The sequence below is a fragment of the Triturus cristatus genome, chromosome 9 (assembly GCF_964204655.1).
Source record: "Triturus cristatus chromosome 9, aTriCri1.1, whole genome shotgun sequence".
Lineage (NCBI taxonomy): Eukaryota > Metazoa > Chordata > Amphibia > Caudata > Salamandridae > Triturus > Triturus cristatus.
In genome coordinates this window covers 343,145,614-343,173,311 of record NC_140592.1, presented here as the reverse complement: position 1 = coordinate 343,173,311, position 27,698 = coordinate 343,145,614, and the positions used below count along the sequence as shown (strand labels likewise).

At 45.7% G+C, this 27,698-nt stretch overlaps 1 protein-coding gene across 1 annotated transcript in view; it reads left to right on the top strand.

The window, feature by feature from the left end:
* The window catches only part of ZMYND10 (zinc finger MYND-type containing 10), a 306,520-nt gene that overhangs the window by 224,826 nt on the left and 53,996 nt on the right, over nt 1-27,698 (top strand). Inside the window, exons 8-10 of the mRNA XM_085627752.1 lie at nt 17,190-17,362; nt 18,934-19,059; nt 22,438-22,559. Coding sequence (XP_085483878.1) covers nt 17,190-17,362; nt 18,934-19,059; nt 22,438-22,559 — 421 coding nt within the window. The remainder of the gene's footprint in view (nt 1-17,189; nt 17,363-18,933; nt 19,060-22,437; nt 22,560-27,698) is intronic.

Below are 27,698 nucleotides of genomic sequence, written 5' to 3'. Positions count from 1 at the left end.
AGTCGCCATCTCCTCATCCTGATTGTGTCCCTTAGGCTGCTTAGTTTCGAGGTCTAGGATCCATTTCGATTCCTTCCTTCTAAGAGCCAGCTCCCTGTTTCCCCCTCTCTGTTTTGCAGGTATCTGTTCTATAACAAAATACCTCAGCAAACTGCTGTTGGATAGGTGGAATTCCGCAAAGGGGCGTGCCACAGGGTATTGGGGGTCTTTGTTAGTAATGGCTCTAAGGTGTTCTAGGATCCTCTTCTTTGCCGTCAGCGTAGTGCTCCCGACATATCTTTTGTTGCAGGGACACTCAAGTATGTAAATGGCATATGTTGTAGTGCATGTAAGAAACTGCATTATTTTAAATTTGGTATTCTTGTGTGGTATACTGAATTCCTGCACCATTCCGCTGTTCCTACACGCCTTGCAGTGGCCGCACGGATAGAACCCCTTAAGGTTATGCTGGCTACTACTTGTCTGTTCTGTTATGTCTCCCTTCATGAGTATATCTCTGAGGCTTCTACTCTTACGGTACGTGATTCTGGGTTGGTCACAGATCTGGTGACCTATGACAGGGTCACTTTGTAAGATATTCCAGTTCTCATTGAGGATCTTATATACTTTTTGGGAGTCCTCATTGTACGTGAGAATAACTCTGCTTCCTGAGTCTTCATCCTGATTCCCTCTAGGTTTTACTTCCATAGTTCTTTCTCTTGTTATGTATTCCATTTTACTCACTGCTCTATTCAGGACCCACTCTGGGTAACCCCTTTCCCTGAATCTTTGTAACATGAATCTTTCTTCCTCCTGGTAGCAGGTGGTGTCACTACAGTTCCTTCTTGCTCTCAACAACTCGCCATATGGAATACTCCATTTGAGAGTGTCAGGGTGGCTGCTGAGAGCATGAAGGAGACTGTTACCCGCAGTCTCTTTTCTAAAGAGTTTAGTCTGCAGAGTGTTGGCAGTAGCCTTTACTTTCACATCGAGAAATTCTATCTCATCTTTGCTTATCTTATGGGTTAACATAATGTTATAGGTGTTTTTGTTAAGTAGATTCACAAAGTCTTCTGCCTCTTGTTCGGTACCCTGTCATATTACAAAGAGGTCGTCAATGTACCTAAGCCATGTGATAACCGTCTTGAAATGGGCGTCATACAAGACATCGTTGTGTATTTCCTCCTCCCAGAGCCCCAGGAAGAGATTTACGAAGCTTGGCGCGAAGCTCGTACCCATCGATGTACCTGTTGTTTGCTTGTACAGGTCTCCATTAAACATAAATATGTTATTTTCGAGACATATATCCATCATTTCTGTAAGCATTTTGGTAGGTTCCAGATACCTGATATCTCTTTTCTTAAGGTAGTGGTTACAGGCTCTTACCCCTTGTTCATGTTCTATAATAGTGTACAGTGAGCAAACATCCATAGTGAGAAATTGGTAACCCTCCTCCCAATTCAAGTTGTCAATTTTACACAAGAAGTCTTTGGTATCACGTACATGGGATGGAAGTTCTGACACATATTCCTGCAAGAAAAAATCCACATATCTAGATATATTTTCAAAGGTACTTCCAATGGATGAGACAATAGGTCTACCTGGAGGGGCCAGGGGGTTTTTATGCACCTTGGGAAGGAAATATATTATGGGAAGCCTTGGGTAGTCTTTTTTCAGAAAGAGATATTCATACCAGGATATTATCCCTTGTTCTTACCATGCTGACAGACAACTCCAAGTTGTCGTTATGCTTTCATTATATGTCTTGGTGTTACTTTTACAATAAAAAGCTTCATTGTTAAGCTGTCTTAGTGCCTCTTTGATGTAAAGTTCCTTGTCCTGTATCACAATGTTCCCCCCTTTGTCTGCTGGGCAGATTATGATATTTGTATCATCTGCGAGGGATGCGATTATGTTTTTCTGTTTCACAGTTAGGTTAGATCCTTTAAATCTACTTCTGGCCTGTTGATGTTTGTGTTCTAAAAGAGAATTCGTCACCACGTCCTGGAAAGTATCCAGATTATCATGTGGTAGGAAAGGGTAAAATACAGATTTAGGCCTGAATTTTGTATTCGCTGCTTTGTCTGTGGTGATATCCCAACATTCAGGAGATTCGGAAGTATCCTCATTCTCAGGGATTTCGGTATTCATAGCTAGATCCTGCATGGTTCTAAGTATGCTGGCATCCCCTACAGTGAGAGTGGGTTGGGGGTGGATTTCATTCATTTGGGTATCATTCCTCTTATTGCTATTCTTCAGGATATGCCACTTTTTAAGCTTAAATTTCCTGATATATTTGAACATATCAATGCGTGTTTCTGAATAGTTAGAGGTTCCCGTAGGACAGAATGATAATCCGAGACAGAGTGTTCTCTTTTCAAGGAATGAGAGCTGTCGGCTAGAAAGATTAACAATAGTCTTATTTACCATTTCAGTGTCATCCATTATGGTTGATTCCGATAGCCCCCACGTCTGGTTCCCATTGGCTCTCTTTCTCGTTCTTTTCTTGTTTCTTTGTTTGCGTCTTTGTCTCCTCTGTTTGCTCCGCCCCTCCTTCTTCCTCGGCCTCTTCCTCTTCCTCTGCTCCCTCTTCCTCTCTGCGGTGGTGCTGGTGGGGGGGGATACCCGTCCCGATTGCCGCCCCCTCTTCAGCACCCGGAACTCGTCCAAAAAAGTTGCACGTTTAGTGATGATTTCCATTTCCGAAGATATGCTTGTGGATTTTATAGATGTATCTGTGTCTGAGTCGTCTGCAATGATGGATATTGTTGTAGTGGTTTGCACATTTTCATCGTGGCGTATTGATGGTTCTAATGATTGGGTACAGTACATATGATCGTACTTTTTGCTGTACGTCAATATGCGGCCAGTCTCATAATCAGTACAGTCACGGTGCAGCTTTCTCTGTTTCCTCATTTTAATATCTTCTTCATGTTGTGTGAGTCTTAACTTGAGGTCTTCTTTAAACTTTTTTATTGTAGTTTGGTCACTGTGCGCTTTAAATTCTTCATCCATTTCTTTTAATTCTTTCATTATGGTCTCCCTATCCTCCCAGGCATATTTAACTAATATGCACAGCATGGTTCTGGAACTGTTGGCTGAGTTTTCTGACCATTCTTCTAACATGCGTGGATTAGGGTATTCATAGGACGGGGTGGTATATATCCTCAATCCGCGCGGGACCATATTTTTGTCTACATAGTCTTGGAGGGAGATAGCCTCCCACCATTTTGACGTTTCAGATTTTTTAAGTTTTTCATATTTCCTAAGTTTCCCAATTAGTGTTGTGTCTGTGTCTTGTTTGGCCATGATTGTTTGCCCTTTTCCCGGGGCCTGTGCCAGTAGGGTTTGTGCTGCCATCCTGCGTTGTGCTTCCTCTTCCATGATGTATTTAAATGTACCCACCTATGTACCGATGTTCCATTCGTTAAGTTTCACAAAGTTCAGAGCAATTTCTGAGTGTGTAATGAAATAATGCACCAGATTGTCACTCGTGCGCGTGATGTCTAGCTGTTGATTAACCCTGAAAACCCCTCCAGATTGGAAGTTCCAGATACCGCCTGCTCTTTCGTAGTGGTGAAAAGTTTCTGTATTGCACTGAGGGACTCGCTCCGTTCTTTGGAGGGAAAAGACCTGCTTCTTCCCCGCATAGGTGCGTGTGACACTAGCTGCTCGTGGTCTTCGACCCGTCAGTGATCCCACATACAGTTTCTGCCCCCAGCCCTCCAGAGGTGCCCCTCCCCGAAAAGCCGCACCCCGGTGGGTTGGCGCGTGTGTCCACGTCAACCCCAGAATACTTCCTCGGGTCCGGGCTTACCTCTAGTGTGCAGTCCTAGGCTCGTCTTTCGCCACACGTTCAATGCGTTCCTTCCTCCACGTGGTTTTAATGCAGCGGCGGCCGGCAGGTATCCCTCCGTGAATTTTCAAACCGATTCAGCTCCTCCTGTGATATCCGCCCATTGTCTGGTGGCGCACGGGGCCGGTAGAGCCACAGCCGGCATAAATTTTGGTTCCAATTTTCAAAGTAAAGCGCGCTCTCAGTTAGGGTATATCAACGATTTTTATTCCGACGTTACGCGTTTCGAGAGTGAACTCTCTTGATCACACGTCGAACGCTAGTGACCCAGTGCATTACATACAGATCAACAGCTCAACATAGAAAACGGACTCACAATAGGATAGTACCTCTGTGTGCGCATAGCCGCCATATTGGAACATGTCATATTCACTGCATACAACTGTTCAATGCCCTAAATACCGACAGATATCTGTAATACAGTTTTAAATCAGTTAGTGCATACATTTAACGAGGTCTGCATACCATGTGCATCATCAAGTACCAAATATAAGCAGACCCGATGTGCCACTTGGCATTACTCATGTATGTACTAACTGATTTAAAACTGTATTACAGATATCTGTCGGTATTTAGGACATTGAACAGTTGTATGCAGTGAATATGACATGTTCCAATATGGCGGCTATGCGCACACAGAGGTACTATCCTATTGTGAGTCCGTTTTCTATGTTGAGCTGTTGATCTGTATGTAATGCACTGGGTCACTAGCGTTCGACGTGTGATCAAGAGAGTTCACTCTCGAAACGCGTAACGTCGGAATAAAAATCGTTGATATACCCTAACTGAGAGCGCGCTTTACTTTGAAAATTGGAATATATATATATATATATATATATATATATATATAATATATATTCACACAGGTTATGGTTAGGTGGACATTTCACTTGTAAAAAACCAATGGAATTCCCCCGTTATAGTTAGTTCATATAACTATAACTCGCGCGCCCGCAATCCACTGCTCATGACGTCACATATTACACCACTCATGACATGGTCAATGGCATCACTCATGACATCACTGATGACATCATCCTTGTGATAGAGTGGCGGTCGCGCGAGTTATAGTTATCTGAACTAACTATAACGGGGGAATTTCATTGGTTTTTTACGAGGGAAATGTCCAGCTAACTATGACATGTGTGAAACCTATGGTTTTTTAAGTGTATATATATATATATATATTCACTTAAAAAAACCATAGGTTTCACACATGTTATAGTTAGCTGGGCATTTCACTCGTGAAAAACCAATGAAATTCCCCCGTTATAGTTAGTGCAGGCAACTATAACTCACGCGACCGCAATCCTCTGTTGATGCTAATACTGTTTTAAGACACTTATTTACCCATGTCGTCTTCCATTAATTTTTAGCTATACATATATTACAAATATTTTTTTTTCAGAAAAACACATATGTCATCAGTGATGTAATATCTGACGTCATCAGCAGAGGATTGCGGTCGCGTGAGTTATAGTTGCCTGCACTAACTATAACGGGGGAATTTCATTGGTTTTTCACGAGTGAAATGCCCAGCTAACTATAACATGTGTGAAACCTATGGTTTTTTAAGTGAATTTGCAAGGTTTTTTAAATGCTAATTCCTAACTTCGCGCACCGTGCATGCGCTGTGGGAGCGAGGTGCGCTTCGCGCACCGAGCGCCCACGTTACGTAGTTTGCGGAATTCTTCCATTTCTACCGTGCGCGTACGCTACGCGCACACCGCGATTTTTCATAAAAAATTTAAAATACATTTTTGCCCTTGGGGGTCCTTCTGGGACTCCCTGACCAAGGCTAGGGGGTCAGGAACTGTCCAGCCTGCCCCCTTTACACGTTATCCACCTTTGTTTTTCACCCCCTCAGACTGCGAGAGACAAAATGGCGGCCGACACTTCCTGGTTTCGACCGATTCGAATGTTTACTAAGATCTAACAACCAATCAGAATCGCGCTCGGTAAGCTTACGGTACGCGCTCGGAGCCCGCCTATAGATATATATATTGATTTAAATGCTATTTTCTCAGGAAATACTGAACAGATTTACACGAGACCTTCAAAAGGCACATCCCTGACCTGAGGGCTACCTCTCTGCCAAATTTCAAGAAATTCTGTTCAGCCGTTCGGGCTGTAGCTCGGACTAAAGGTCCTATGGAAAAATGCATGGGGAAAACGCGTTTTGGGACACCCCCCCTTTTTCTCAGCCCACGCTTGACGAATCCCCCCGAGACTTTCAGGGAAGGAGCGGAGCGGAGCGCCCCACCTATTTTGAGAATTTCGTGAGGATTCGTCAATCGGCGCCAAAGTTATTCAAAATAGAATGTTGCGGATTTCCTATGGAAACACGGTCCTAACTATAACTATCTACTGGCGACCGCCAGTAGATTATATATATATATATATATATATATATATATATATATATATATAACATATATGTTATTTTGAATAGAAAAACTTGTGTTCCATTGTTCATTTTTGTTTAGTATGTATTGTTATATGCTCACTTGATAGCTACATGCCCGTAGGTACATATGAAACATATCAAGAATACTTCCAAATTGACAATGTCTGTATGACTCCACTAACCAACATCATCTGATCCTAAGGTATCATCATCATCTCATATGCCGATGCGACCCAACTCATCCTCTCCCTGATGGGCAAAACAACCATCACTAGAATTAGCTTCACCAACTGCATGACCATGCTAGCAGACTGGATGAGAACAAACTGCTTGAAGCTTAAATCAGACAAGATGGACGTATTGGTCTTTGGAAACAAGACCCCCCAAGTGACTCCACCTTGTGGCCATCGGTGCTAGGACCAACATCAACAACATCATGCAAGAAATCTGGGGATCATACCAGACGAAACGTTCATGATGATAGCACAATTCAATGCTGTGAGCACCTCCTTCTTCCACATAGTACATATGCTATGAAAGATCTTCAAGTGGCTGCTACAGAAAACCAGATGGACCACCATGCAAGCACTCATCACCAGTAAGGCTCACTACGGCAACACAGTGTATGCCGGAATCTCCAAGCAACTCCTACAAAGACTTCATACTATCCAGACCGCTGCTGCAAGACTCCTACTGGACCTCCCATGCAGCACCCACATCGCACTGCACCTCAGGGAGCTCCACTGCTTCCACATTCACAAGCACAGCCAATTCAAACTCTTAACACGCACATATGAAGCCTTACACAACATTGGACCAGCATACCTGAACAGCTGCATACACTTTCACCAGCCTGCCAGACTCCTATGCTCTGCCTCACTCTCACTTGCGCACACCCCTAACATTCACAAAAGCAGAGCAGGACGTTCTCCTACATCACACCTAAAACATGGAAAGACCTCCCTTCACACATCAGGGCTGTTGGAAAACCACTCCCACACTAGAAGGGGTGGTGGTGGTCTTCCGGACACACTGTGGTAGCTTGGCTCGAGTGGTCAGGAATCAGGCTCCGTGCTAAGCATACAACATACCCAAACAATAACCATGCGTGCATCCGTTCCAAAAACGACTCTACACCGTAAAAATTATGAAAATAACTTTCTTTATCTGCTTTTTCTCTTAGTTGCTGATTGGAGGAAATAAATAACAATCACAATATACAAACTTTTTAGAAAGTGCAGGACAAATAAATACTGGCTTAATGATTCAATAAATAGGGGTGATCATAAATACTGAAGGCATAAATAAAAGTGCAATACAGACAGGCAATTAAATATTCTGAGGCAATAAATACTGTAACCAATAAATATTGTGCATCAATAAATACTGTGGACCAATAAATACAGTGGAACAATAAATAGGTTAAATACAATAAATACAGTGCCCCTAATAAATACTTAAAAGCTGACAGTGACACTCATGGATTCAGATCACTTTTGAATTCCTAAGGGCTGATTTGGCCCAGGCACAGCTTGTGGGGATGTGGAAGGCTTGGGGGTGTCTACTCCCTGACTTGGACAAGGCTGAGGCCTAAACTGAGGTAGATAAAGGGGGAAAATACCAGAGACCTGGCTCTCTCTCCCCACACAACTTCTCTAGATTAGTCCCAGTTCACCCCTGGCACAGTCAGGTTGGTTCCAGCACCTCCCTAGCCCCTTAGAGCAGTCTCTCAGGTCTCCACAGGGCCTTAGGCGCCCTCTACTCCACTTACTGCCCTTTTTCTGATGCTCCGACGCCGCTGGAGTCGGGTCGATGCCGTGAGGCGGTTCCAGTTCGATGTCGGCGGCCTCGGCACAATGTCAGTTCTTTGACGACGCCGGCAGGCGGTTCCGGTCTCGATGTCAGCGGCCTCGGTTCGATCTCGACCTCCGATTCGATGGCGTCGGGCAGTCTTTACTCGATGTCGACTTCGGGCGTCTCCGGTCCGATGGCGACCTCGGATTCGATGACGTCGGCCGGCCTTGCCTCGATGTCGACTTCCGGCGGCTCCGAAGTGCGATCCTCACTCCCGACCTCCGGTGTCCCTCTCCTTAGGTTTCCGGCGACTCCGGAGTGCGACCTCCACTCCCGACCTCCGGCACGATTCTCACAGGTTCCGGCGACTCCGGAGTGCGATCCTCACTCCCGACCTCCGTTACCCTTCACCTCGGTCTCCGACGACTCCGGAGGGCGGACTTCACTCCTCCGATGACGTCGCTCACTCGACCTCGGGTGACTTCCTCCTCGACTTCTGGTATTCCCCACGACCTCTGACGGCGCCCTCTCTCGACCTCTGGCGGCTCCGGGTACGACGTCTGCTTTTCCAGTCAGCGCCGCTTCTCCACCTCGGGCTCCAGGTCTTAGGCTACTCGACGTCGGACTTCAGGGAAACCAGCTTCCAGGTCAGGATCTTGCTGTTCTCTTGTTTCTAAGGCCTGTTCCTGCTGTCCAGGTCCTCAGGATGGTTTTTCTGACTTCTTCCCACACAGGGCTCTAGGCTGGGCTCCGTCAGTAGGGACTAGTATCAAGGGTGGGTTTATGGACCCCACTCCAGGCACAAGTTTCCACCCCTGCTGCTTCACTCCTTCCTCCTTCACGTTTTTGCTGCTCACTCCTCACCAGTCAGGTGCCAACTGCCAGCTCCAACTGCCAACTCTCTCTCTTAGCTTCCCAACATTCTAAACCGCCTCCAACTGTCACAGGGTTCTGGAATGTTCTGGAAGGTGCTAGCAGGTTCCAGTGGATGCTGGTGATGTCACAGGTGGCCACCATTTTGTGCTCCAGGCCCTCAGACAGAAGTTTCAGGGGTAGCTAAAATGGCTCCCTGAATCTGCAGCAACACTAAAAAGTCTGGTGGTTCCCAAAAAGGAAAAATTCAACCAGGGTCTGAGGCAAAAGTGGGACAAAATAAATAATGATGAGGAGGGACCACCCAAAGGGCTGACAGGTCTAACACGCGTCCCCCCCAGCTGAAAGTGGGGAGAGCTACCCAACCCCTTGGGAGTTCTCATCACTAAGGCGGAAATACCTTGAGAGACCGTCTGCATTGGCGTGGTCCACTCCAGGCCGATGTTCCACCTGAAAGTCCATTCCCTGTAGGGAAATAGACCACCTCAACAACTTGGGATTCTCCCCCTTCATTTGCATCAGCCAACGAAGGGGTCTGTGGTCGGTCTGAACTAGGAAGTGCGAGCCAAACAGGTATGGCCGCAACTTCTTCAGAGCCCATACCACTGCAAAGGCTTCACGCTCTATTGCACTCCACTTCTGTTCCCTGGGAAGTAGTCTCCGGGATAGGAAGACCACGGGTTGATCCAGACCCTCTTCGTTGAGTTGCGATAACACTGCCCCAATGCCATGTTCTGATGCATCTGTCTGGACAATGAACTCCTTGGAAAAGTCTGGGGCCCTTAAGACCGGGGCCTCGCACATGGCTTTCTTCAATCTCTCAAAGGCTTGCTGACAAGCCTCCGTCCAGACTACCCGTCGAGGTTGTTTCTTGGACGTGAGCTCCGTGAGGGGGGCTACGATGGTACCGTACCCCTTCACGAAGCGGCGGTAGTATCCCGTGAGGCCCAAAAATGCTCGGACCTCAGTCTGTGTCTTGGGGGGTTCCCAGGCCATGATGGCCTCGATCTTCGCCTGGAGGGGTTGCACCGCTCCCCTACCCACCAAGTGTCCAAGGTACACTACCGACCCCTGCCCGATCTGGCACTTGCTGGCCTTGATCGTCAATCCAGCTTGTCTCAGGGCCTGGAGAACAGCTTGCAGGTGACGCAAGTGATCCTCCCAGCTGTTACTGAAGACGGCTATGTCATCCAGATAAGCAGCAGAGAAACTCTCCATTCCGGTGAGGATCTGGTTTACCAGGCGCTGAAACGTGGCAGGGGCGTTCTTGAGCCCAAAGGGCATCACACAGAACTGGTAGTGGCCATTGGGCGTGGAGAAGGCTGACCTTTCCCTTGCTCCATCAGTCAAAGAGATCTGCCAGTACCCAGAAGTAAGGTCAAAGGTACTTAGATATTGGGCAGCTCCCAGCCGGTCAATCAATTCATCCGCCCTAGGGATCGGATGAGCATCAGTTTTGGTCACTGAATTCAGTCCCCGATAGTCCACACAGAACCTCAGTTCTGGTTGGGCACCCGGTGGTGCAGCTTTTGGTACTAACACCACCGGACTGGACCAGGGGCTGCTAGAAGGTTCGATCACTCCTAGCTCCAGCATCTTAGTGACTTCACTATGAATGCTGGCCTTCACCTTGTCTGACATCCGGTAGATCTTGGACTTCACAGGTGGGCTGTCTCCTGTGTCCACGTCATGGACGCACAGGTGAGTCCTACCCGGGACAAGGGAGAACAACGAGGAGTACTGCCCCAGGACCTGGCGACAGTCCTCCTGCTGTTCAGGAGTTAGAGATGGGGAGAGAATCACTCCCTCCACCGACCCATCCTTCTCTTGAGACGCAAACAGATCAGGGAGAGGCTCGCTTTCCACGTCCTCTCCTCCGTCAGTCACCATCATCAAGATGACTTCGGGCCTCTCGTGGTGGGGTTTGAGGCGGTTGGCATGCAGCACCCGCAGGGGCTGACGAGGGGTCTTCAGGTCCACCAAGTAGGTAGCCTTACCCTTCTTCTCCAACACCTCAAAGGGTCCTGACCAGCGATCCTGGAGGGCACTAAGCTCTCCGGGTTCGATCACCCACACCTTCTGGCCAGGCTCCAACTCCACCGGGTGAGCATTGTGGTCATACCACGCCTTCATCACTGCTTGGCTGGCTTCCAAGTTGTCAGAAGCTTGCTTCCACAACTTAGCCATTTGGCTCCGGAAGGCCAGCATGTAGCTCACCACATCCTGGGGAAGCTTTCTGGGAGTTCTTTCCCATCCGTCTCTCACCAGGTTGAGAGGTCCACGTACAGGGTGCCCATACAGAAGCTCGAAGGGGCTGAAGCCCACTCCCTTCTGTGGCACTTCCCTGTAGGAAAAAAGTAAACAGGGTAGGAGGACGTCCCATTTCCTCCGCAGGCTTTCAGGCAGACTTCTGATCATGCCCTTCAAGGTTTTATTAAACCTCTCCACCAGACCATTGGTCTGGGGGTGGTAAGGAGTTGTGAACCGGTATGTCACTCCACACTCCTTCCACATTGCCCGCATATACGCTGACATGAAGTTGGTCCCCCTGTCGGACACAACTTCCTTGGGAAAACCCACTCGGGTAAAGATTCCCATCAGGGCCCTTGCCACAACAGGTGCTGTTATGGTCCTCAGAGGTATTGCCTCTGTGTACCGTGTGGCATGATCCACCAGAACCAGGATAAACCTGTGACCGGCTGTAGTCGGTGGATCTAACGGACCCACAATGTCGATGCCCACCCTTTCAAAGGGGGTGCTAACAACAGGAAGTGGTTCCAGGGGAGCTTTCAGCTTCACCCCTGTTTTCCCACTGGCTTGGCAAGACACACATGTCCGGCAGTAGGTATCGGACGACACTTTCATCTGAGGCCAATAAAAGTGTGGGACAAGACGGGCGAAGGTCTTGTCTTGCCCCAGGTGTCCTGCCAATGGTATCTCGTGAGCCAACTCCAGAAGGAAGGCTCGATAACGTTGAGGAACTACCAAGGCTCGTGACGATCCGTGTAGGGGTGCCTTGGGTTCACTGTAGAGGAGGCCATCCTCCCAGTAAACACTGTAGTTCCCTTCAACGTTCCCTGCTGCCTGGGCTTCGGCCTGTCGCCTCAGCCCCTCAAGGGTAGGGCACTCCCTCTGGCCCTGGCAGAATTCCTCCCTGGACGGGCCTCCCTCCACGTGCCACTCGGCCGGGATGGGTAGGTCCTCCAGGTTGGTAACGTCCCCCACCGCAGACTCCTGGTCCACCACCTCCGGTGGCCTATCCGTCCTACGGGGTGGGGACGCCGAGGCAGGCTCCTCCTGTCCTCGGTTCTTCCCTTGACTGGCAGCTGGCTGGGCCTTTGTTCCAGGCTCCAGCCGAAATGAACTCCCTCTTCGGGTAGTCGCGGACCTTGTGCTAACACAGGCCCAGTCAGGTGTACCCAGCATCTCGGTGTGAGTCCGGTATTCCACCTCCTTCCAAGCGTTGTGCTCCATGTCATTCCCCAGCAGACAATCGACTGGCACGGCAGGGCTTACGGCAACTCGAAGTGAACCTGCAACCCCCCCCCATTCAAAGGGAACCTCGGCCACTGGATAGTGGCCTGTTCTGCCGTCAGCCATCGCGGCTGGGTGGAGTACATCGGGAATTACCTGCTCTGGAGACACCAGTTGGCTACGCACCATAGTCATACTGGCTCCTGTGTCTCTCAGAGCCTCCCCTCTTTGGCCGTTGATGGTGACCCATTGCCCATACTTTGCGGTATTTGCGGGCACCTGGATCTTAGGAACCATCTCCCGTTCTCCCAGGGACACTAAAGTGACACCCGCCCACTCCCTTCCCTTAGTTAAGGGCATCTCCTCCCCGAGCACTACACTAGCTACTCCGGGGGTCTTTCCTCCAGTGGGAGGGGGTGGTCGTTTCAAGCACTTCGGATCTCCTTTATAGTGTCCAACGCCACCGCACTCATAGCAATGGACAACCCTTGGCTGCTGACTCTGGCCAGGATTAGGGTTTCTGGGTGGGTTAGCCTTAGGGGTGAATCCTGTTCCCTTCCCTTGGAAGTTATTTTGGGGGCCTTTGGAGAACTCCTTTTTCTTTTCCCCTCCCTCTTTCTTCTGGGGGGCGCCCTGTCCGGCCTTTTGAGTATCCCCTCCAGTCCCCCTTGTGGACACCCGGGTACTAGCCCAAATGTCCGCCTCCTCAGCAAGCTTCCGGGGACTGGTCAGCTTGCTATCCACCAGGTGTTGCCGCAGTTCAGGGAAACATTTCTCGAGCAGGTGTTCCTTCAGTACCAGGTCGAACAACCCCTCGTAGTTCCTCACTTCACTGCCCTGAATCCAACCTTCCAGTGCCTTCTTCGCATAGTCCAGGAAGTCCACCCAATTCTGCGTGCCCAGTTTGTGACTACCCCTGAACTTCTGTCTGTACTTTTCAGGTGTTGGTCCAAACTTTCTGATGAGCGCCAGTTTCATGGTGGGGTAGTGGGTCTGCTCATCCTCCTCGAGGGCCAATAAAGCATCCCTACCCGCTGGAGGCATGTACTTGTACAATCCCCCTCCCCAGTACTTCTCTGGAACCCCATGGGCCCTCAATGAGACCTCATAGGCCGCTAGCCACTTGGCGATATCGTCGCCCACTCCATAGCTAGCTACTATGTCCTTTGGCAGGTATGGTTTAGGTTCCCTGGTGATCTCTTGGGTTTGGCTGCCACCATTAGGAACAGGTTGTGCCCCGATTCTCAAGATCTGAAGATCTATTTCTTTCAGTCGTAATTCATGGGCCATCCTCTGCTCCTCCTTCTCCTTTTCCAGCCTTGCTAAGTCCCATGTGAGCTGTCTTTTCTCCCTCCGGTCTGTTAGCTCCACTTCAGACAAGCCACCGCTAGAGGCACTGCTGCCCTTCCTAGAAATGGTTCTGGGCCCTGCTGACAGGTTCCCCACCTCAGGTTGGTACATCTCAGCCCCCTCGGGGTCAGGCTCTCCATCCCTGTCTTCCTCCTCAGCCTTGCTTTCTCGGCGTGCCTCCCCCCAAGCCCTTAAGCTGGTTTGGAGTGCACCCTTCTTTGCTCCTGGGGGACAGTACACCCCCTCCCGCTGGCAGAACTCCCTGAGTTGGGCCACAGTGTACGTTTCTAGATTTTCTAGTACAAACTCCATCTTGCCCACTCAGGTTAGAGGACAGGTTTTTGTGCAGTAACTATGCAGGGGGGTACCTTTAATAATACCTCCTCCCACCACCAGAGTAAATTTGGAAAAAACAAAAACCCACAATTAGGAAGGCCGCTCTTGAGAAAACTCCCGGTGTAGGCCTATGGACTACCCACAGTTATTGTTGAGTATGCGTAGGCACAGCTCTATCCCACCGCTGCCACCAATTTATGTTGGAAAACCACTCCCACACTAGAAGGGGTGGTGGTGGTCTTCCGGACACACTGTGGTAGCTTGGCTCGAGTGGTCAGGAATCAGGCTCCGTGCTAAGCATACAACATACCCAAACAATAACCATGCGTGCATCCGTTCCAAAAACGACTCTACACCGTAAAAATTATGAAAATAACTTTCTTTATCTGCTTTTTCTCTTAGTTGCTGATTGGAGGAAATAAATTAACAATCACAATATACAAACTTTTTAGAAAGTGCAGGACAAATAAATACTGGCTTAATGATTCAATAAATAGGGGTGATCATAAATACTGAAGGCATAAATAAAAGTGCAATACAGACAGGCAATTAAATATTCTGAGGCAATAAATACTGTAACCAATAAATATTGTGCATCAATAAATACTGTGGACCAATAAATACAGTGGAACAATAAATAGGTTAAATACAATAAATACAGTGCCCCTAATAAATACTTAAAAGCTGACAGTGACACTCATGGATTCAGATCACTTTTGAATTCCTAAGGGCTGATTTGGCCCAGGCACAGCTTGTGGGGATGTGGAAGGCTTGGGGGTGTCTACTCCCTGACTTGGACAAGGCTGAGGCCTAAACTGAGGTAGATAAAGGGGGAAAATACCAGAGACCTGGCTCTCTCTCCCCACACAACTTCTCTAGATTAGTCCCAGTTCACCCCTGGCACAGTCAGGTTGGTTCCAGCACCTCCCTAGCCCCTTAGAGCAGTCTCTCAGGTCTCCACAGGGCCTTAGGCGCCCTCTACTCCACTTACTGCCCTTTTTCTGATGCTCCGACGCCGCTGGAGTCGGGTCGATGCCGTGAGGCGGTTCCAGTTCGATGTCGGCGGCCTCGGCACAATGTCAGTTCTTTGACGACGCCGGCAGGCGGTTCCGGTCTCGATGTCAGCGGCCTCGGTTCGATCTCGACCTCCGATTCGATGGCGTCGGGCAGTCTTTACTCGATGTCGACTTCGGGCGGCTCCGGTCCGATGGCGACCTCGGATTCGATGACGTCGGCCGGCCTTGCCTCGATGTCGACTTCCGGCGGCTCCGAAGTGCGATCCTCACTCCCGACCTCCGGTGTCCCTCTCCTTAGGTTTCCGGCGACTCCGGAGTGCGACCTCCACTCCCGACCTCCGGCACGATTCTCACAGGTTCCGGCGACTCCGGAGTGCGATCCTCACTCCCGACCTCCGTTACCCTTCACCTCGGTCTCCGACGACTCCGGAGGGCGGACTTCACTCCTCCGATGACGTCGCTCACTCGACCTCGGGTGACTTCCTCCTCGACCTCTGGTATTCCCCACGACCTCTGACGGCGCCCTCTCTCGACCTCTGGCGGCTCCGGGTACGACGTCTGCTTTTCCAGTCAGCGCCGCTTCTCCACCTCGGGCTCCAGGTCTTAGGCTACTCGACGTCGGACTTCAGGGAAACCAGCTTCCAGGTCAGGATCTTGCTGTTCTCTTGTTTCTAAGGCCTGTTCCTGCTGTCCAGGTCCTCAGGATGGTTTTTCTGACTTCTTCCCACACAGGGCTCTAGGCTGGGCTCCGTCAGTAGGGACTAGTATCAAGGGTGGGTTTATGGACCCCACTCCAGGCACAAGTTTCCACCCCTGCTGCTTCACTCCTTCCTCCTTCACGTTTTTGCTGCTCACTCCTCACCAGTCAGGTGCCAACTGCCAGCTCCAACTGCCAACTCTCTCTCTTAGCTTCCCAACATTCTAAACCGCCTCCAACTGTCACAGGGTTCTGGAATGTTCTGGAAGGTGCTAGCAGGTTCCAGTGGATGCTGGTGATGTCACAGGTGGCCACCATTTTGTGCTCCAGGCCCTCAGACAGAAGTTTCAGGGGTAGCTAAAATGGCTCCCTGAATCTGCAGCAACACTAAAAAGTCTGGTGGTTCCCAAAAAGGAAAAATTCAACCAGGGTCTGAGGCAAAAGTGGGACAAAATAAATAATGATGAGGAGGGACCACCCAAAGGGCTGACAGGTCTAACAAGGGCCTTCTCCTCCCTTCTTGAGTTCTGCAAGAGGCTGAAGACCTGGCTCTAGGAATAATTTATGCAGGGACCACACACCCACACACCTGCTGAAGGGCCTGAATAAACTTACGGGTAGGTAGTGCGCTCTACAGATCTACATAACATAACAAACCAGGCAAAGAGGCAGCAATTTAAAAAGGATCTAATTAACATACTCACAGCTCAAGTAATGTGTCAACTTGGATGTGGTAAAATGCCAGGAGGCATACATTTTCCCCTTCTTCTGATATTAAGACAAGGTTTAGGTCATGACCTTTGATGGAAAGACTTTCTTTTATACACTACTGTTGTCACTGCTAAATCTCTGAGCCTGACAATTTAGCAACATGAGGACAGAACTACTACAAGCAGCTGCTACCCTCCTGTTAGTTTTTAAAGATTTTGAAGCCAAGTCTTCCAGAAAGAAGTGTACATTACATCAAAACCTTAACAAACTCTTTTGCATCTGCCATAAACCTTGACGTATTCCAGAGTTCAAGAGGACTTCCTATCCCGCGTGCAAAAGACTTGTCTAGAGAACTTGGAGCATGGATCCCAAGAAGGAAGAAGACGGTTGCCCTTTCAACATCAATGGCTGTATAACACTCGGAACAAAAGGGTACTCATATCATCACGGAGGGGCATGCCTTGAACCTTCATAAGCTCAAGAGGCAAACTCATTTTGAATAAAAACTGAAAAAATGTATTTCAGATTATGGTAAGAGTGGCATATTTAAAGAAATGTAAAAACTCATATATCAAATATGTGAAACTCTGAATACCTGTAAGTCATGCTTTGTGTGCTGTTGCTGATTTATACTAATTTATTTTTGTTTTCTTCAGACGTTTCTGTTGATCATTATTTTCTTTCCTGTCCTCTCAGGTCAACTCCAGAAGTATGAGGGTGGCAGGTGGTACCCAGTTCCTGCAGAGGATAACCTTAAAATGACCAAACTGGATGGTCAAGTTTGGATTGCACTCTACAATCTCCTCCTGAGACCGGAGTGCCAGCAGAAATACAACTTCAACAACTTCAACAAAGGCCAACTGTTAAAGGTATAGTGGTCACATGCAATAAAATTGCAAGAATTGTCCTCCCCTCTGTGGCAAATGAAGCAACACATCATATTCATGCGTATATGAGCATTCTCACCAGTTACCTTATTATCTGCTGAATGATGTGGATTGTAATTTTCTTTTTTGCAGTAAGTGAATTTTGAATGAGTGGACTTGCTTGAATACATTTGGGCTCTTTTTGTTATCTTCTGCTTCTGCTGTTTTTTCCTCGACTCTTCCTTAAGCTCAGCGCAACAGGTTAGCTTTAGGTTATCTCTGTTGCTATCCCAACAGAAGCATGCAGAATAAGAGTGCACTGATCACTAAAGGGACACTGGATTTCATCACTGGAAAAGAGAGTCAGAGGCCAGTATGGAGCCTCAGACACTTCACTTGGTAATTATTATGTGTTCTCCCAGTTGGAGGTCATCCTCACTGGATGTCCGCTATTGGTGTGAGTAACCCTTTAGAAACTGGTTGCAAGGCTGTCTAACCCTTGTACAAGACCTGCACGAGCCATACTCACTCTTCATTAATAAGGAAAGGATGTGACACCATCTTGTTAAATTTGGAAAGGTCACCTGTGGTTGGATGATAATACACAGTGGTATTGCTGACAGCCTTTATACTAATCTAAGCTAGCGTAAACCTTCTGTTCTGATGACTTTTCCACATTAATTTTGGCAGTAGCTTGCCTGCATTCTGCACTGAGTGGCTGTAATCTGAAATGGCATATCTCTTTGCATCAAATTATATTTGAATATTACCAAGCATATGACATGGAAAATGGGTCACTTGTCATTGTACAATTTGAGCACCATTTTCTGCAGTTTTGGTTTTATGTTGCTGTCTTTCAACTTTGCAAATCAATTTGCATTGACTGAGATAACTTCACTCTTCAGACTCTCTATTTCCACCATACCTCTAGTACAGTCAGACAAAGCGAGAAACATTTTTATCATATGCTAGATTGTATAGTGCGGTACGTCATGGTTGGGAATGGTCCTATAAGTATGACTGAAGGGGTCTGTTACCCTTTTTCTTAACCCCCCTTCAGTTATTTTCTTTTGATTCACCGCAATTTTTCCTCTAACTCGCATTAACGTTTTCACTCCCATTTCCTTTTTCTTTTTTTTTTAAGCACATCTGCCTGCCATACACTACATTAATGTCCTTATATCTCTTTCTGTTATCGTTTATGTTTTTGTAAACATTCTTCTTCCCTTCACCATGTAGATCACTTTCTTTCTTTTCCTGCCATTTTCTTTTTAAACCCCTTTACTCCTTTCTTTACCTTCTCTACATATATTTTTTTTATATTAATCTTCCTTTCTCACTGCATTTCTGTCTTCTTTCTTTTCTCTTCATTCATCCTGGCTTTCTTCTTCTTCTTGGTTCCCTTTCTCATCTTTTTACTTTGTGTCATTTTTTCTCCCCTTCCTTTTCTTTTACACTATTTGCTCTCACTCCCTTTTGTAATCCTTCATTTTATTATCTTCCTCTTACTGTTCTCTATTCTGCTGTTTTGTTTCCATAAATCACTAACTGATTTTGCTCTTCTCTTTACTTAGCTACGTGGCTTCCTAACAGATGTGCTCATTGACCAGTTGCCGAATCTGTTGGAGCTGCAGCGATTCCTGGGGCATATCTCTGTGAGTGAACCTGCACCTCCCAAAAAGGATCTGGTGCTTGAACAGGTACTCAAGCTCAAATTACACCTTGATCTCAATTTGAGTTTGCTGATCTTCTAAAGCTTCTCTAGGATATTTTTTAAGAGTGGCTTTGTTTTGCACGGATACCTATGAAAAGAAATTTGGTATTTATTCAAGCTAATGGGCAGCATAATACTCCGATTGAGATGTAAGTGCTTTAAAAGACACTAAAGGTATTGAATATGTTTGTTTTGCATCTGCCAACTCCATCTTCACCACCCACTTTTATTTCCAGAGTTTAAGCCAAGTTAGGTTTGCATTTTCTTTCTGAGCACACAGTGTAGCTGTGTCATTTTGTTAAAGAAATGTTTTTTGCCATCAGCATAGGTTAGTTTTTGATAACAACCTGTTCATCCCATCTTCATAGCCAGTAAGATGCCAGACTGACTTAAGTGCTAGTATCTGATATGTTTTGCATATCGCAAGTTTGAAACAAGTAACTACCACCAAGTAATTTACCTTTTAGAGAATAATACATTCATTATCACTATATTGGATTATAGAGAAACCTTTTATTTCCAGTGCCCCAAAATGACATAACTGTAGCAACATGTTGTTGTTGTTCTTCTCATTATTATTATTACCATATAGTGTTGGCTGTTTATTCAGCCTTGCAAGTAGAGGTTCTGCCAATACCCTCATCACATAGTGGATGTGCTTTTATCCGTAGCTGCTTTGCCTATATCCTTATCATGAAGTGGCTTTGTTTTGCACTATTTGCTATGACTCCACTGATCCTCATCATGTACATATCCTGTGGCCTTACTCTAGTGACTCAGGATGCATCACCCCCTAGCGTCTAGTGGATGGTATACTCATCATGTGAATATTCTTTAAACAGTTATGCAGAGAAATCCTGCATGAAGCCTGTCCTGGTTCTCCCACATGACTCTATAAACAGTTGTTAAGTACCAGCAGTTTCCACTTTGAAGCAACATGGCCACACTAAAAGTGCGTAAAACAGCTTAGATGAAATTTGAACGTATGGGAGCAAGTTACTGAAAGTTCTATGCAGGACGTTGAGCTAAGTTTAGGCTGTTCTCTTTTCAGTGTTTGTTTTTTTGTGGATTTCAGTTGTATTTTCACAGTGATTTCCTTTTGAAATCAGTTCTTACCAGTGGTTATTCAGCTGCCTAAGCCCCAAAATAGACAAAAATATGTTTTTCCAGTCATCCCAAAACATGTTGTTTGCAGCAATTGACATAAAGCAAATTTAATATAAAAAAAGTAATGCAAGGTATGTAGTGTCTTTCCATTGGCAGTGTGTCAAATGAACTTTTGTTAGACTGTTTTAAGCATAGAAAGTCTGTGTTTTGCACTGTTACTCATGCACGCATTTCATTACCTTCTCTCACATCTTATTATAGCTAACACTTACTCTTTTACTACTCTGCCTGGTGTACAGAACCTTTAATAGATCTAAAAATGAAGAGTGCTGTATTAATTTTTTTATTTAAAAAAATCCTGTACTCGCCTGGGGTATTCAACCACTCCTTATTGAATGTTATGACATTGTAGAAGTGGTCAACCCTTCCAACAGCAAAGTACCTTGTGAAACTTTTAAAACTTTCAATTACAACAAATTAATTTGTAGCTCTGCATTCTAAGGCACCCTAAACTATTTGCCACTACTTTTCTTTACTTTTTATACAACTACATTAAGGTGGTGTTGCTGTTTATGTGGCCTTTCATAGCTGCCAATTGCCCCCATGGCAAATGTCTCACTTTAAGTCAGTCCTGACCTTTTATCTGATTGACTTGAAATGTTGCTGTTAACATTGTATCTATGGGTTAAAAAAAACACAAAAGTAATAAAGTGCAGTTGTGTAAAAAAACAGGATTTGTTAAAGGTATCACACATGACAAAGGACACCCTGAGCTATGAATTTTATTGATATGTGGACAGGCCTTTTGTCGTGTTTTCACCACTATCCCTTGTGCATGGTGACAGCACTCTTTTCATAGGTTCCCATCACTATAACTTGCTTTGAATGTTTAAAGCCTGGGACATTAGGCAGTTGAACTGCTATCATTAGTGACTTGTTATAAAAGGGGGCTGATGTATCCAAGATTTTTATCCAATCTGTGTCTCCTGGTTAATGTAATAGTAGATATTGGCCAAGATTTTTATGAACCAACCGTTACACCAATCAGTAAAAGAATAAAATACTGCCAAAAAAAAAATAGGATCATAATATTCCCTGTTTTTACAGTGGATAAAATAATTAGATCAGACCTATACATGCTTCTAAGCCCTGCACATTTAGTTCAAGCACACAAAACAGGAGGAAACATAAGGAAGAATAAAACAATATTTTAGTGACATCCCTAGACAACAAAACTCGAGCAGAATAATCTTATACCAGTCTTTCTTGCTGCTCCTTGTATAACAAAGTAACATTGTGTTTGCCCCTTCAGGAAGAAATAAAAATGACTCATTCTCTCGCACTTTCCTCTCATTAAATTGCATTTTAGTTTGTGGTTGTGCAGATGTTTAAAAGTGTTTATATGTATACATTGATAAAGGCTGTTTCCCTATCAGTGTGGTTTTGTCAAATATTTTTGATTTAAACCTAAACTAGGACAGCCTAGCTATGTTATTTTGATGTGTCCACATCCAGTAGAATTCTTTTTCCATGCCTTTACAAACTTTTCCATCTAGCAGTGGTGGTAATCGTGGGGACCCTTAGTACTACCACTGGCCACCAAATAATTCCAGGTTTCATATCAATGATCTGGAACTAAGGACAGTTTGCTTGCCATCATGTCTTTGTCATTCACATCAATCATTTTCTGTTACAAAAAAGCAAATGCTAAATTTTATTTCAACAAGGTCTAGCCCTCTTAACATGTAGACTGGCATGCTCCTACAGATGTGGCCTTATATCATCACATCATCTTTAATCCTACAGTGAATAACGTTCTCCAGGCAGATTTATTTCAAATGAGGGAACGGTGAGCTAGAATTTAAACAGGATGCCATAGAAGGGAAATGTGGCCAATGACTTTGTGGGTTGTTGGCATACTTGGTTGCCAAACGCTCTGACGAGTGGTTAAGCCATTTGCTTGCAGGGTCTGGCAGTTTATTTACAAGCAGAATTTTGTTACTTATCTGCATGTATATTTGTGCTGTTTTATGTAAAGGAGATTTAGCCATATGCAGAGTTGTTTTGTTTGACCCATGTTGAAAGGACAGTTGTATTATATCAAAGCTGCTGTTTTCCAACAAAGAGAATGGTGCTGCATCACTTGCTTTGCTTTGTCAAAGCTAGAGCTGACTTATATACTGTTTTCTATGTTCATTCAATGGAATGATAACAGAATACCAAGAGTTACTAAGCCCTTATCATTCTGCTTCTTAAGATTCCTGAGATTTGGGATCGCATAATTCAAGATAACAAGGGGAAGTGGAAGGCCATTGCAAAACACCAGGTGAAGCATGCCTTTAATCCTTCAGAACAGGACCTGCGGAATCAGGCACGCAAGTAAGTCCATGCATTTGGGGATATAATGCATAAAGGTCAGTCGGTATTGTACAAGATTCATATATTCTAATTGGAAAAAACCCATTGACTAGCCTGACAATGCAAGTATCTTTTGTCTGGAATCAGGACTCTACAGTGTACCACTTTCTGGAGAGTCTTTGTTCCTTTCAGTGGCCGAGTAAAGCATAGGGCAGAGAACTTTAGAAGTTAGTCATGCTATATATCTGGCCATTTGTAGGCATACGGAATTCTTTATCGAATGAATTTTCATTGAATTAACAAACATTTAATGTTACACTTTTTCAAAACAGAAATATCCCCCTTAAGGTCTCGCCTGAAATAGTATGCTTTCAAGACATACTAAAAAGGGCTAGAACCATGTCCATTGTCTACCATTACTTTATTGGTCAACTTGTCTGAATTCACTTTTTCTTTGTTTATTTCTCCTTTCCGTGGAGCATGAATCAAGTACTGGTTGTCTCTTTTTGATTAGTGTCTTTCTCCTGCTCTCTTTACGATTGAGGTACTTTTTTTCTCTTCTTCTTTCCCTGTCATCCTTATTGCTTGTTCCACCGTCTCCTCCCGTGTCAATATGTGTATCATCACCCTACCATCATCACCCTGCCCTACTCAACCACCATCTACCCCTGCCACTCTACAATCACCACCCTACCACCACCCAACCCACATCACCCTATGGCCACCCGTATACCACAGCACCATCACGACCCCACCACCACTCTACCCTAACCACCACCTTAACCACCACCACCCTACCACCACCCACTACTACCTCCCTACCTTAATCATCACCACCAGCAACCAACCTTTATCACCACCAACCAAACCACAACCACCCTAGCCACCATCATCACCATGACCCTAGCCACTACCACCCGCTTCACCACTGCCTCCACCACCATCCTAACCATCACCACCACCCTAACCACCAACACCACCACTGTAAATAACCCTATCCTAACAAGCCTTTCATCACTCTAAGTATCACCACCCTAACTACCACCCTAACCACAACCACCACCACTTTGCTACCACAACCACCCTGTCATCGCCATCCCTAACCATCACCACCCTAGCACCACCACTCTACTCAAACCCCAATCACTCTACCATTACCACCCCTACACTACGCACCGGCACCCTATCCTAACCACCACCCTAACCACTATCACCACCCTACTTTCCCCTAACCAACACCACCTGAACCACCACTGCCTTCAACACGATCATCCTATTACCATCACCATCCTAACCACCACCACCACCCTATCCTAACCACAACCACACTACCCTAACTACCACCATTCTAACCACCACCCTAACCAACACCACCCTAACCAACCTATCACCACCTTACTACCTTTGCTGCCTCCGCCCTATCACCAGCTCCCTAACTACCACCAACCTAACCACAACTGCTGTCACCCTACTACCACCACCCTAGCAATACTCCAACCACTCTACCATAATCTCCACCACCAACCACCCACATGTGTGCCCCAGCTGGAGTGAACAATTTCTTTATTCAGTCTTTATTTCGACATAAATGTCATAAAAGACAAATTAGAACACATTTCATCATAAAATACATAAAAAGAAATAAAAAAAAAATAAAAAAAACACAAAACATCATCAACACAACATTGAGAACTGCATATTTAAATTATACACAGAGAGCATATCACTAATACAAAGAACCGCAAGATTTGAGTACACTACATAATTAATATTCATTCTCGCCCAATTAAAAAAATAAATATCTGTCTTCTATAAAAACATGCTAACATTTTAATAATAAAAAATAAGAATGCATCAATTATACTGGATTGGCTTTTGGCGACTGGAGACCTTTCAGTTTCCCAACTCTTATTATCCACATACATTTCAAAAATGTAGCTATCGCTATCACCATTGTTTCAGAACAGTCAGTTTGAAATATTCTCAATGCAGTAATCCCAGTCATGATACCTTTTTGAATGCAGAGAGCTCTTATCCATTTATAACGGGGAACTTTATATTCTGGGCAGATAAACAAAACGTGAGCTATGGATTCCGGGTATATTGTACAGAAAGGGCACATTTGATTACTTTTGCTTGATGCCCATTTACAGGTAACCGTGTTCAGTGGGAGAGTACCTACCCTAAACTGATGGAATAATTTCCTATCATGGGGCATCGTAATCAGATCCCAGTACAACTCATACCTAGGAGTATGTTTCAGCTCCAGGAAAACCTTAGTGTACGATGGAGCGATGTGTGACTGAAACTCTTCCTGGGATATGAATGACCAGTAGACCTCTTTTAACTGTTGTTTGTTTGGAAACAATGCCTCCTGAGGATTCTCCCAAAGATCACCCAAACCTAAAGACATAAGAAGAGTTTTAACCTTTCTAAGCCATAAAATTTTACCCCCAGTATCCATATCACGCGTTTCCAGAAGTGCTAGCGCATAATGTTGCAATTCTGGGGTCACCCACAATCTTCTCCAGTAGGCAACTGGTCTAAATCTGCATATATTTTCTAGACTCTGACAGCCCAGATCCAAGCGCAAGGGTACAAGTGGTGTGGAAGGTGGAAGCCCTGTTATACAGCGGAGAAATTTATTATGTGCTTTTTGTAAACCCGCTGTATTAGATGACCCCCACAGTTCCGCTCCGTAAAGCATGGAGGATCTTACTTTAGAGTCATAGATTTTTAATACTGGGGCTACAGGTTTAGTGGATGACTTCCTAAATTCTCTTAAAAGGGCACCTGATAGTTGTGCATGCTTGGAAATTAAGTGGGCCACATGCGGCTTCCACTGTAACCTGGAGCCCAGTATAATACCCAGGTAGCTAAAACGATCAGTCTGCTCAAATGGTTCCCCGCTCATATGGACTCTACCCCTAATGTTCCTGTACCTATGCATAGTCATAAATTTAGTTTTGGAAACATTAACAGAGAGCCCATAATCATAACAAAATTTTTCAAAGCATTCTATTGCCTTCTGAAGCCCTTCCTGAGTCTTAGACAATAGGAGGGTATCGTCGGCAAACATTAACAGGGGGACGGGGATGGCGTTCTGTTTGGGTGGCTCGGTAGTGGAATCCTTAAAATAATCCGTGACTTTATTTATATATAAAGTAAATAATGTGGGTGCCAGCACACACCCTTGCCGCACACCCCTTTCCGTTGGGAATCTGGCGGTCACCTGGCTCTGGTTACCCCATCTGACCTGCGCGTAGTTATTTTCGTGTAGTTTTATCAAAACCACAAGCAGTTCTGGTGGGATACCCTGCTCGTGGAGCGCTCTCCACAGCCTGTCTCTTGGGACTAAATCAAATGCAGCCTTTAAATCAACAAAGGCTGCATAGAGTGTACCACCCCCCAGAACCACCCATTTCCAGTATATAGTGGAAAATCTAAAAACTTGGTGTACCGTACTGGTCAGGGGTCGAAAGCTAGCCTGTAAGGTAGAGATAACTCCTGAGTCCTCAATCCAATTCTGGACTCTGAGCAGTACCATCCTAGCCACAACCTTCTGTATACAGGCTATTAAACTAATTGGCCTGTAGTTTCCTGGGTCCGCTCGGTCACCTTTCTTATATATTGGTATGATTTCTGCTCCCCGCCAAATATCAGGTATCGTGGTACCTTTGGCAATGGTGTTTGCCAATAGTTCGATGTAAGGGACCCAGACTGATTTGTTGTGCAGAAACAGATCTGCAGGAATTTTGTCTAGGCCCGGGGCCCTGCCCTTAGGTATTAAGTTAAGGGCACGTTCAACATCCTTCTTAGTGAACACTAGCGTATTTACTAGTAAGGGACGCCTGGGGGAGGCTGGGGCAAATATTGGGGCATTGTTTATTTTAGCAAACTGGGACTTGAAGTGCTTGACCCAGTGTTCTGGCGGGACGTAATTAACCGGGATTGGCTTTTGATCCCCCATGCCCCATCTCACAAGATGCCAGAAGTCCGTCGAATCTCTGAACTTACTGGCTGCCAATAACTCCTCCCAATATTAAATGTCCCATGCTTTTTTTGCTGTATTTTGTGTCCATTTATAGTGGTTCCTTGCTGCCCGAATAGCCTCCCTATCAGTAGAACGCACTGCGTCTGCTAAGGATTTATATGCGGTCCTGCAGCTTTTATCATACCATGACTCCGGTTTTCTTTTCCCCTTACCAGGGTTCCTCTTCCTCGGAATACTAAAATATTTGCTTAATTTAAAAAAAAGGGTCGAGTGGATATGGACTACCCTGCTGCAGTAGTCCTCATGATCTGACTCCCCCTGTATTTCAGTGATTGCTTCTTTTACCAAAACATTCATTTCGCTAATGCTTTCGGGTTTACCCAGACACTCGGCCCATCTGACCCGCCGTGTGTCATTTGCTATGACGATATCGTTTATTATATCATCTGAAATTAACCCCAGCCCTATATGAAGCTGTAGCTCAAGACTGAGAGGGTTGTGATCACTTTCAATACGATGAATTACAGTCATATCCCGTATTGATGACCACAATTCAAGATTGACCAAAATATAGTCAATTCTACTAGAACTCAGTCCATTATTAAAGGTTGGATTGCCCTGCTCATCCCCTCGTGTCCTACCATTCACAGCTCTCAACCCGTGTTCTAAGTTAAAGGTCTTAAGCTGAAGGGCTGCCTGAGTCCACCGTTTGATGGGGGGTATACTAAGGGGGGGGATTTGCCAGCAGATATCCTCTGCCTCCGTGAGCTCTAGATCCATATGGTCCAGAGGCTCGTAGGAGCAGTTGAAATCACTGCAGATTAATATATTGGCACCTCCCCTCCAAATACTTAAATAGTGACCCAGTGCCTCCACCACTTCTGATGATTTCCCTCCCGGCTTACCCCTGGCATACACATTAAAAATGATGAGTTCACCAAATGAGGGAGATTTTAACCTAACCCCCAAAATATCCCTTGAATTAATTGCAAGTTGGGTGGATGTAAATCCATCATCCTGTTTTACCCACGTAGTTAGTCCCCCCTTAGGTCTTCCTTTGTTTGTTTTTATTGCAGCTATAGCAAAGTGAAGATACCCTGATCTATATTGGGGTTCTAATGCCCATGTTTCTTGCATGTTGACAATCATATAATGATCAATAAAGA